General features: G+C 40.9%; 1 protein-coding gene across 5 annotated transcripts in view; it reads left to right on the top strand.

The window, feature by feature from the left end:
• Window positions 1–12,500, top strand: part of dennd4b (DENN/MADD domain containing 4B) — a 48,727-nt gene that overhangs the window by 22,861 nt on the left and 13,366 nt on the right. For all 5 annotated transcript variants that reach the window (XM_084384661.1, XM_084384665.1, XM_084384663.1 and 2 more), the window contains 13 exons: window positions 741–799; window positions 889–1,033; window positions 1,639–1,814; window positions 2,429–2,529; window positions 3,141–3,356; window positions 5,863–6,008; window positions 6,337–6,470; window positions 7,245–7,359; window positions 7,443–7,649; window positions 8,998–9,126; window positions 11,758–11,902; window positions 12,189–12,320; window positions 12,399–12,500. The exon at window positions 12,399–12,500 is cut by the window's right edge and continues 73 nt beyond it. In XM_084384661.1, the coding sequence (XP_084240787.1) occupies window positions 741–799; window positions 889–1,033; window positions 1,639–1,814; window positions 2,429–2,529; window positions 3,141–3,356; window positions 5,863–6,008; window positions 6,337–6,470; window positions 7,245–7,359; window positions 7,443–7,649; window positions 8,998–9,126; window positions 11,758–11,902; window positions 12,189–12,320; window positions 12,399–12,500 (1,807 nt within the window). The remainder of the gene's footprint in view (window positions 1–740; window positions 800–888; window positions 1,034–1,638; window positions 1,815–2,428; window positions 2,530–3,140; window positions 3,357–5,862; window positions 6,009–6,336; window positions 6,471–7,244; window positions 7,360–7,442; window positions 7,650–8,997; window positions 9,127–11,757; window positions 11,903–12,188; window positions 12,321–12,398) is intronic.

Raw genomic sequence — 12,500 nt, 5'->3', positions numbered from 1 at the left:
GTAAAGCTGTCTCGTGATATCGCCATAACGGAGCCTGAGGGGGAAATTAGCATAGAATATGCCACCGCTACACTCACATTACATTACCTCCACTATCGTTTTGTGTTTTTATTTTTGTTATTTATACTGTTTTTATTTCTATGTTAATTTGTGTAAAGGAGTTGAATTATGAGTCACACACAGCCTCAGTCAGAAGTTCTGGAAGCTCATAGTTCAAACACAGTAAAGTCTGAAGAGACTCGTGTGAAGTCACACAGGAGAGAAGACAGTGTTGAGTTTGTGGCGAAACCTTTACAGTGCTTGTATATTATTGTCTTTCAGTGCATTTGATCATTCATACTCATAAAGTAGAGCTGAAATCACATTCATTACAAGATTATTAGTTAAAACATTTTGTCATTGAGGATTTCTATAAATTATTGTTCAAAAATCTCGTGTTTAATGAGATAAGTGTCTCGTCACACTCCTGATTACTGGTTAATCTGGTGCAGGGTGGGAAATCAAAGCATGAGGTTGAAATCAGTGTGAAATGAACCCGTGTGTGTGTGAGTGAGTGTGTGAGTGTGTGTGAGTGTGAGTGTGAGTGTGAGTGTGAGTGTGAGTGTGAGTGAGTGAGTGTGAGTGAGTGAGTGAGTGAGTGAGTGTGTGTGTGTGTGTGTGTGTGTGTGTGTGTGTGTGTGTGTGTGTGTGAGTGTGTGAGAGCGAGCGAGTGTGTATTAATGTGTGTTGTGTGTCCTCAGCTCTCTCCGTATGATAACCTCCTGCTCTGTCAGCCGGTCTCGTCTCCGCTGCCGCTCAGGTCAGACACACACACTCTCCCTGCATGAGTCTGATTGGCTGTTGTGTCTGGGCTCTGCTCTGATTGGCTGCTGTGTTTCCCGCTTACAGTGGGGCCAGTTTCGTGAAGCTGCTGCAGAATCTGGGTCCTGAGAACGCCTGTACACTTCTGCTGGCCGTCCTGACCGAACACAAGCTGCTCCTGCACTCGCTGAGACCCGATGTGCTGACGTCCGTCAGTGAGGCGCTGGTGTCGGTGAGTGTGTGTGTGTGTGTGTGTGTGTGTGTGTGTGTGTGTGTGTGTGTGTGTGTGTGTGTGTGTGAGAGAACACAAGCTGCTCCTGCACTCGCTGAGACCCGATGTGCTGACGTCCGTCAGTGAGGTGCTGGTGTCAGTGAGTGAGTGAGTGAGAGAGTGTGTGTGTGTGTGTGTGTGTGTGTATGCGAGGCGCTGGTGTTGGTGTTGGTGAGTTCAGTCCCATAGACCACGGAATAAAATAATAAAAAAGGTAATTGTGTGGTTTTGGCTCACAGTTCAGCCTTCACAGGGAGTTTGATTGACAGGCGATCTGACCAATCATAATCCACCATCCGCCGAATCCGCCATTTTTGTCTGTGTCCTCTTTGCTCCGCAATGTATTTTTCACTGGTGTGTGTGAGAGCGGCGTGGCTTGTCGGACATAGCAACAGTAACTAAAGGGGGCGCGTCTTTGCCAATGGTCAATTGCGAGAAAAAACGTCTGAATTGTGAGATTAAAAGTCGCAATTGCTTTTATTATTGTGTGTCAGAAAGAAAGATTCTTCCATCGATGTTTCTGAGTGTGTGTGTGTGTGTGTGTGTGTGTGTGTGCGCTCTGTCAGGTGTCGTTCCCCCTGCGCTGGTTCTGCCCGTATATCCCGCTGTGCCCGCTGAGGATGGCAGATGTGCTGTGTGCCCCCATGCCCTTCATCGTGGGCGTTCACTCCAGCTACTTCGACCTCTACGACCCCCCGTCTGACGTGGTGTGTGTGGACCTCGACACCAACACCATCTTCCAGTGAGTCTTCTGGGAACATACGCGATCATGCGGTGCAGTGCTGGAGGGTTATGGGCGGTGCGTTAATATAGGATCAAGTCATAGAATCAATATAATGCATTAATATAGAATCAAGACGTAGAATCAATATAGAATTAATGTAATGCATTAATATAGAATAAAGACATAGAATTAATATAGGATCAAGTTGTTATTGACTAATATACACTACCGTTCAAAAGTGTCATCAAAGATGCATTAAACTCATCAAAAATGACAGTAAAGACAGTTATAATGTAACAAAAGATTCTATTTCGTGTTCTTTTGAATTTTCTATTCATCAAAGAATCCTGAGAAAGAAAACGCATCACGGTTTCCAACACTGATAATAATCATAAATGTTTCTTGAGCATCAAATCATCATATTAGAGTGATTTGTGAAGGATCATGTGACACTGAAGACTGGAGTAATGATGCTGAACATTCAGCTTTGATCACAGGAATAAATGACACTTTACTGTATATTCACATAGAAAACTGCTGATTTACATTGGAAATATATTTCACTGTTTTACTGTATTTCTGATCAAAGTTTTTGTCTGTAAATAATAATGTGCTGAACTTTCTTCGTCCAGGTCTGAAGATAAGAAGCCTCTGTCCTGGAGGTCTTTGCCCAGGAAACATGGGAAAATCCTGCTGAACTCTCTGACCAACCTGAACAAAACTCTGGAGAAGAGTGAGTGAGCGCCTGACACCCACAGATGATGTCATTTCCTGTTGACACTAGGGGTGTCACAATATATCGTAGTGTCAATGTATATAGTTCGCCCAACAAAATACTGTGTGAGAACTGAGGAGTTTCCAGAGTTTAGTGTCAGTACTACATCAAACTACTATTTATAATGTTGAATATAATGTATAATAATGCAATGGGTCCTGATAAAGCCAAATGTCTTATGTTATCAGTAAAAAGTGTCCTACATTATTTTAAATATTTCTAGTCAGTGACAGAGATCAAGCATATTCATCTAAAATAACTCTGTATTTTCAGCTTCAGAATCATGAATATTGTTATTCTGGTGTCTCTATTGTTCATTGGGTTTCAGCACCAAGTCCAAACTTATTCATTTACACCCACGATGTGATACCAAATTTAGCATTTTAAGCAACAGAATTTTTTTTGTTAACCTGTCTTGGAGTATCGCAATGATATCGTATCGTGAGTTCAGCTTCGTGATATATATTGAGTCGTGACCCTGAGGGTATCGTTACACCCCTAGTTGACACGTGTGTGTGTGTGTGTGTGTGTGTGTGTGTGTGTGTGTGTGTTTCTCTCGTCCTCATCAGTCTACACGCCGGGTCAGGAGGAGGCCACGCTGGAGTTCCTGCTCACGGATTATGATCTGATCTACGGGCGTCAGAAGCAGCTGGAGCTGGAGATCCAGGAGGCGTTCCTGCGCTTCATGAGCTGTTTACTGAGAGGCTACCGCTCCTTCCTTCTGCCCATCACACAGGCTCCGTCAGACCGGACCACAGACTGCAGCTCCCTCTTCAACCTGCAGGGTGCGCTATACCTTCCCATGCAACATTAATCATAGTTTAAAGGGATAGTTCACCCAAAAATTTAAATTAGCCCATGATTTACTCTCCCTCAATACGTTCTTCTTTCAGACGAACACAATCAGAGTTAATTAAAAATATTCATATTAAAAAATGTACTTGCTCTTCCAAGCTTTATAATGGCAGTGAATGGCTGTTTCTGTTTTAAAGTCCATAAAAGTGCATCTATCCATCATAAAAGTGCATCTGTCCATCATAAAAGTGCATCTGTCCATCATAAAAGTGCATCTGCCCATCATAAAAGTGCATCTATCCATGATAAAAGTGCATCTGTCCATCATAAAAGTGCATCTGTCCATCATAAAAGTGCATCTATCCATCATAAAAGTGCATCTGTCCATCATAAAAGTGCATCTATCCATCATAAAAGTGCATCTATCCATCATAAAAGTGCATCTGTCCATCATAAAAGTGCATCTGCCCATCATAAAAGTGCATCTATCCATGATAAAAGTGCATCTGTCCATCATAAAAGTGCATCTGTCCATCATAAAAGTGCATCTGTCCATCATAAAATTGCATCTATCCATGATAAAAGTGCATCTGTCCATCATAAAATTGCATCTATCCATGATAAAATTGCATCTATCCATGATAAAAGTGCATCTGTCCATCATAAAAGTGCATCTATCCATGATAAAAGTGCATCTGTCCATCATAAAAGTACATCTGTCCATCATAAAAGTGCATCTGTCCATGATAAAAGTGCATTTGTCCATCATAAAAGTGCATCTGTCCATGATAAAAGTGCATCTGTCCATCATAAAAGTGCATCTATCCGTCATAAAAGTGCATCTGTCCATCATAAAAGTGCATCTGTCCATCATAAAAGTGCATCTGTCCATGATAAAAGTGCATCTGTCCATGATAAAAGTGCATCTGTCCATCATAAAAGTGCATCTATCCGTCATAAAAGTGCATCTGTCCATCATAAAAGTGCATCTGTCATCATAAAAGTGCATCTGTCCATCATAAAAGTGCATCTATCCATCATAAAAGTGCATCTGTCCATGATAAAAGTGCATCTGTCCATCATAAAAGTGCATCTATCCGTCATAAAAGTGCATCTGTCCATCATAAAAGTGCATCTGTCCATCATAAAAGTGCATCTGTCCATGATAAAATTGCATCTGTCCATCATAAAAGTGCATCTATCCGTCATAAAAATGCATCTGTCCATCATAAAATTGCATCTATCCATGATAAAATTGCATCTATCCATGATAAAAGTGCATCTGTCCATCATAAAAGTGCATCTGTCCATCATAAAAGTGCATCTGTCCATCATAAAAGTGCATCTGTCCATCATAAAAGTGCATCTATCCGTCATAAAAGTGCATCTATCCGTCATAAAAGTGCATCTGTCCATCATAAAAGTGATCTGGCCATCATAAAAGTGCATCTATCCGTCATAAAAGTGCATCTGTCCATCATAAAAGTGCATCTGTCCATCATAAAAGTGCATCTATCCGTCATAAAAGTGCATCTATCCATCATAAAAGTGCATCTGTCCATCATAAAAGTGCATCTGTCCATCATAAAAGTGCATCTGTCCGTCATAAAAGTGCATCTATCCATCATAAAAGTGCATCTGTCCATCATAAAAGTGCATCTATCCGTCATAAAAGTGCATCTATCCATCATAAAAGTGCATCTATCCATCATAAAAGTGCATCTGTCCATCATAAAAGTGCATCTATCCATCATAAAAGTGCATCTGTCCATCATAAAAGTGCATCTGTCCATCATAAAAGTGCATCTGTCCATCATAAAAGCGCATCTGTCCATCATAAAAGCGCATCTGTCCATCATAAAAGTGCATCTGTCCATCATAAAAGCGCATCTGTCCGTCATAAAAGTGCATCTGTCCATCATAAAAGCGCATCTGTCCATCATAAAAGTGCATCTGTCCATCATAAAAGTGCATCTGTCCATCATAAAAGTGCATCTGTCCATCATAAAAGCGCATCTGTCCATGATAAAAGTGCATCTATCCATGTTTGTTTCCTGTAATTTACATGATCTGAGGTGAATTACACATCGTTTCTCTCAGTACGGTTATAAATGATATTCAAACTCACATTAGATGCTTTTAACATAAAAAAAAGCACATAATCAATACCTGATATTATCACGGTCATCAAAGTGCAATAATTCTGATGAATATAAAAAGCAATTTCAGTAACTCTTTACTTAAAGCCTTTATATATAATGCACTATAAAAGTATTTTAATGCATTAATTATGCCTTGTAATGAATAACTAACCACAGTTATAATATTGAACACCTTTAGGAAGTAAAATGCATGAAAACACACGACAAACAACCAGTTTCAGGTACAAAGAATCTGCAAAAATGATAATGCATTTTAACTTTTTGTAGATATATAATGCACATTATGCATTATTCATTAAGGCTTTAAATAAAGTGTAATGACGTGTTCCCACAGGGTTCCTGAAGTCTCGCGACCGCACGCAGCAGAAGTTCTACACGCAGCTCACGAGGACGCAGATGTTCACGCAGTTCATCGAGGAGTGTTCGTTCGTCAGCGACCGGCACGTCAGCCTGGAGTTCTTCGATGAGTGTGTGCAGAAGGTCAGACGCTCACCTGCACATGTGACCCCAGCGGCCAATCAGATCCGGCCTTTAATTTAACTTAATATTCAACAATATTATTGCTCTCCTGCACTGACACCATTATATGAGAACTGAACTGAGCTGGACGATGACATCACGGTTTTATCCAGAGCAGCTGTATATATATGTATATAAATGAACTAAATGAATAACTTTTTTACAACAGAAATGAAGCCTCACTGAACTTACTTCAGCTGGACTGTGACGCTGCTTTGAAATCATCAGTATTGTGAAAAGCGCTGTATAAATGAAGCTGACTTGAGTTGAATCTGTGTGTGTCCGTCAGGTTGATGTGGAGAAACCGGAGGACGTGCGTTTGATCGATCGGGACGAGTGTCTCAGCGGTGAACACACAGTGTTTATAATGCCTCCCGAGGAGCCGCAGGAGCCCGACGGATCCGAGTGTCCCGCTCACTACAGGTGATTATCACATGACCCGCTCACTACAGGTGACTATCACATGACCCGCTCACTACAGGTGACTATCACATGACCCGCTCACTACAGGTGACTATCACATGACCCACTATCACATGACCCGCTCACTACAGGTGATTATCACATGACCCGCTCACTACAGGTGATTATCACCGCTCACTACAGGTGACTATCACATGACCCACTCACTACAGGTGACTATCACATGACCCGCTCACTACAGGTGACTATCACATGACCCGCTCACTACAGGTGACTATCACATGACCCACTATCACATGACCCGCTCACTACAGGTGACTATCACATGACCCGCTCACTACAGGTGACTATCACATGACCCACTATCACATGACCCGCTCACTACAGGTGACTATCACATGACCCGCTCACTACAGGTGATTATCACATGACCCGCTCACTACAGGTGACTATCACATGACCCGCTCACTACAGGTGACTATCACATGACCCGCTCACTACCCGCTCACTACCTGCTCACTACAGGTGACTATCACATGACCCGCTCACTACAGGTGACTATCACATGACCCCTGATTATCACATGACCCCTGATTATCACATGACCCGCTCACTACCCGCTCACAACAGGTGACTATCACATGACCCCTGATTATCACATGACCCATGATTATCACATGACCCGCTCACTACAGGCGCGCTGATTATTTGTTGATCTACAGCTGTGACACGTAAATATTTAAATAATATGATGAATGTGTTGTTGATCTGCAGCTATGACACGTTCCCGATCCTCCTGCCGGATCTGTTCGATCGGCCCCTGGATCATCTTCGGACCCCTGCTAAAGGAAGTGCCCCGAGTAGCCCCGCCCCCCGCCGAACCAAACAGGTGAGGATGAGGTCACGGGGTCAGAGGTCAGGTTCAGGCGGCTGACGCTCTCTGCTTGTGTGTGTGTGTGTGTGTGTGTGCAGGAGATCAAGCTGGCGCAGAAGAAGGCCCAGAAATACTCCACGGTTCCGGACATGTGGTCCAAATGCCTGCTGGGCCACTGCTACGGGCTCTGGTTCATATGCTTGCCCACGTTCGTGAAGGCGGAGAGCGCTAAGGTGCGCGCGCTACACGCGGCCTACGAGGTGCTCAAACACATGGAGACGAGGAAGGTGGTGCTGCCAGACGAGGTCAGGGTCAAGTCACCGTGGTTTATTACAGAGACAGAGATCGCTCGGGCTGTACAGCACAGGGTTCCCTCGGGTCCTTGAAGTCCTTCAAAGTTTGTGAATCTGAAAAATAAAAATTCAATGCCCTGGAAAGTTTTGGAAAATAAACACACACAGATGCGGGTCCTTGAAAGTGCTTGAATTTATTTTGTACGAGAAGTTTTCTGGGAAAAAATCCGTATTATTCCGTCCGGTCCGCTAATGTGTTACTTCACCCACACTTCAGGCCTGTGCGCACTAGCTCGCTCGATATACGCTAGTTACGCATTGCGTTAAGGGTTTCCTGCGTGAGGTACTTTGTGTTGTACGTTGCCATGGCGTTCACGTGCGCACAAAACTACTACGATGGAACCTCAACATTTCACACACACACACACACACACACACACACACACACACACTCACACTCACACACACTCAAACACTGCACAGATAGGCTGTTACACAAGCCTGAGCTCGTCTCAATACAACCCATGCAGACGTTAATATCAGATCATTCTAGAATACAGTTTAGGAGGATGTTCTGAATACTCTTCAGTTTTAGGCAAAACAGAAATACGACAAATAGAATATCAGATCTCTGTCATATGGCCAAATATAAATGCAAAAAGCAAAAAACGATGTTTCTTACAAGGAGACACGATGTAACCTTTCGCTCACTTGAAGTGTGTCTCCGCATGAAGTCCTTGAATTTGAGGGTATTGGACCTGGAAAGTTCTTGAAAGGTCCTTGAATGTGAAGGAAACCGAGGTGTGGGAACCCTGACAGCAGATCTAGAATAAAGTTATTGTCCAGATAAAGATAGTTTTGATTGATTCACTTCCGTTGTAAAGATCATTAGTTTTTAACTTAGGGGCCGCTAACACACACCGTTCTCACAGGAAACAGAAACTCTTAATGTGTTCTGGCCGTTCATTCACACGACAGTGTTTGGAGCTCGAGAACGCAGACTTTGAAACAGCTTCCGGGTGCAAGCGCTGACATTTTTTTTAAACATGATCATCTATGCGTAAACTTCAAAAACATAGAACATGCACATGAATATTATGTGTTTAGTCTATAGATATGAGTGTTTGAATATATGTGTGCGCCAAATGAATTGTCTGGCCTTAAAAATTCATAATACTGAATTTTTTGTCGCTTCCGCAGATCCATGTAATTTTGACAGTGTTTTATCTGTGCAGAGGTGAAGTACAGGCCTTCAGTGAGAAACACTGTGTGTGTCTGCACTCTCAGACCTTGACTGAAGTGTGTGTGTGTGTGTGTGTGTGGTGTGTGTGTGTGTGTGTGTGTGTGTGTGCACTCTCAGGTGTGTTACCGGATCCTGATGCAGTTGTGTGGTCAGTACGGGCAGCCGGTTCTAGCGGTGCGAGTTCTGCTGGAGATGAAGAAGGCTGGAATCACTCCCAACACCATCACTTACGGATACTACAATAAAGTGATCATATTTAATATCATTTGAAAATGTAAAATTAAATAAATAGTTTTAAAAGAAAAAATCAAATGATTGATTCATAAAAATGTAAAATTAAAATAAATATTTTTATTTTAATATTTAATTAAATCATAAAAATGTAAAATTAAAATAAATATAAAAAAACGAATTAATTAAATCATAAAAAAACTTAATTTATTAAATCATAAAATAATAATTTCACATTCTTTAATTAAAATAATAAAAAAATCGAATTAATTAAATCATAAAAAATCGAATTAATTTATTAAATCATAAAATAAATGTATCATTCTTTTTATTAAAATAATAATAAAAAGATCTAATCATAAATTGTAACTTCTAATTTGTAACTTCTTTAATATAAGAATGGGGTAGGAGTTTATAAGATTTTTTTTTCTTCATCCTACTCCCAGGGATTAAAGTTCTCCGTCGCTACGACGGATTTCCGTTAATTGCAGCAAGTCTATGACGGATTTCCGTCAATTGCAGGGTTCTAGTCTGTCCTTAAAGTCTGAAATTCACTTTTCATAATTTTAAGGCTGTAAATAGGCTTTCATTTCTCAAATAGTGTAATAAATGTCTTAATTTTAGTTTGAATAGGTCTTAAATTAAGGAAAGACGAGGTGTATTCACCCTGCTGAGGGGGATGTGATCAAAGCCTGGAGTGGAGCAAAAGCACGTTCCTCTCTCCACTCTAAGCACTCTGTAATCACTTCGCTCATGGTCCAATCCGGGTTTTCAATTACCGCTCACGGAAAGTGCATGTCAGGCTACAGCTGACCGCTGAGGTAGAACTATATTTCAGTGACACACTTATAATGCAGGTAGGGCTGGGCCTGGGCGATATATCGATATATTTTTGAAATGCGATATGGAATTAGACCATATCGCATATATCGATATAGTTCAAATTTGCGCTGTGATCCTTGCTCCCCGCGCCCCCGCTCCTCCTATTCCACACTGCGTGCGTGTTTAGAGCATGTTATGTTATGAGAGGCGAATCATGACTACTTAAGAAAACCCAGCACAGTAGGAACTACCAGGCAGTGACATAAGTGTGCGCTGAAATAAAGTTTTTCACCTCAGAAAAACAGGACTTTCTTGTCCTGTCAGCCGTTATCCTGTTCTCGTAGCGCACACTCAATTCCACGCGCAAATGCGGCGGCGCGCTCTGTATCGCCACTGATCAAGTGCAAAAGTAACTACGAGCATGCAACGCCGTTACGTTGTAAATTACACGAAATAAAAGTAATGCACGTATGATTTTCATTCTGTTCACCAGGAGCAGTTTCCATGTTTCATTAACAGTTATTGTTAACATTCACCATGGTAACTGTCGTTTCCATATTAACCCCAAAATGCCACTATTTTTCTTTGTGATATTTTTTATATTTTTAAATGACTGTAGTGGCTCATACCAACATTGTATTAACAAAAACTAGTTTGGGACTGCTATTTAATAGCTTTAGCATAGGCCTAATGTTTATTTATTAGTATATATATATATATATATATATATATATATATATATATATATATATATATATATATATATTATATTATATATAGGCAAATTATAACACGTTTACACAAAATTTGTTAACACACACAAGTAGGCTACTTTTCCCCTTTACTTAACGAAAGTTTAAGTAAAGGGGAAGGCTTAGTGAAATGGGGGGAGAATGGTAAGCCTTTTAGTTCGTGGACTAAAAAAATCAAACAGCCAGGTACGTGTCTTTGCACAGTATGTCATAGGAGACTTCAATATGGCAATTATGGCAATAATGGCAAAAAAAGTGCTAGGTCGCCATCAATCAGAAGCTAGTCACAATGCTACCATTCGTGCTCTACAGTATGCTCCCTGCCTGGTTTTCATTGATTAAAATAGCTTTTAAAATACACCTACTGGCAATATTAAAGCGGTTTTAAACATCTCCCCTTAAAACGCTATTGGTCTCGACTATTTAAAAAGTTAAAGGAATATGACTTGGCCTCAAAAAAAATTTCAGTCAGAAGAATTTTTTTCACTTTAATCCCTGTACTCCTGTATGGAATGTATTTTTGTTGTGTTTGTTGGATTGTTGTTGTGGCATTTTGTGTTGCGTTACCATGAAAAGAGAATAAAGAAATGAAATGAAATGAAATAAATCATAAATGACAAATTAAAATAAAAAACAATTCAAATTTTTTTTTTTAAAAATGAGTTGATGAAAAGCTGATAATTAAATCATAAAAATGTGAAATAAAAATAGATTTAAAAGAAAAAAAATCTAATAATTAAATCGTAAACGTCAAATGAAAATAAATATTAAAAAATCGAATTAATTAAATCATAAAAAATCAAATTAATTAATTAAATCATAAAATAAATGTATCATTCTTTTTATTAAAATAATAATAAAAATATCTAATAATTAAATCATAAATGACAAATTAAAATAAAAAACAATTACAATTTTTTTCCAAAATTGTTTCATACATAAAAATAACATAAAAAATCTAATTTATTTAATTTATTTAAACTCAGTGGTTCGTCTGAAGAATAAGTGTGTGAATCCCTGATACGATGCTTCTGTTTACTCATGCGTGTGTGTGTTATTCTGCCGTCTGTAGGCGGTGCTAGAGAGCAAGTGGCCATCCACCAATCAGGGAGGGCGTCTTCGCTGGGCGAAGCTTCGTAACGTGGTATTGGCTGTGGCTCAGTTCAGGCAGCCAATCAAACAGCAGCATCGGAGCGCGTCTCTCGGTTCCCGCGCAGGTCTGAGCCCCTCCCCCTCCAGCACATGATTGACAGCTGTCAGCAGCATAGAGACCATTTAGGCCACGCCCACTGGGGGGAAGCAATCCAACCGTCTCCATTGACAGCAGCTTTTAGACACTGTTTTGTTTTTTGTCATAAGTCATAAATGACGAGGAGCAGCTTCACACAATACAGAGTCAATGGAGACGGTTGGATTGTTTCCCCCCCGGTGTAGGCGTGGCTTCAGATTATGATGCGTGTCGCTCTGTCGTTATCTCATTCTCTCATGCTCTTCCTGTTTTAGAAGCGCTGTCCAAGCCCCGCCCCTACTCCGCTCTGATTCGTCAGTCCAGCTGGAGCGGGTTGAGTGACAGCTCCAGCCACGAATCGCTGACGAAGAGCAACAGTCTGAGCAGCGTTCAGGCGTCAGGAGCCAGTGAGTGACCGATGATCAGCTCTCCAGTCGGACCGCATGTTTCTGATGCCTAGTTTCAGTGTTTGTTGTGTTTATCAGAGGTGAAGCTGTCAAAGAAAGCAGAAGTGGATCCCGCAGCGTCTCGTAAGCCTCCCTCCGGCCCGGTTCCGGTTCTGGTGCGGCGCAGTGACGTGTGCCTGT

Source organism: Rutilus rutilus, assembly GCF_951802725.1.
Source record: "Rutilus rutilus genome assembly, chromosome: 17".
NCBI classification, from domain to species: Eukaryota; Metazoa; Chordata; class Actinopteri; order Cypriniformes; family Leuciscidae; genus Rutilus; species Rutilus rutilus.
Note: the sequence above shows the minus strand (reverse complement) of the source record. Positions and strands in the feature narration are given on the sequence as shown.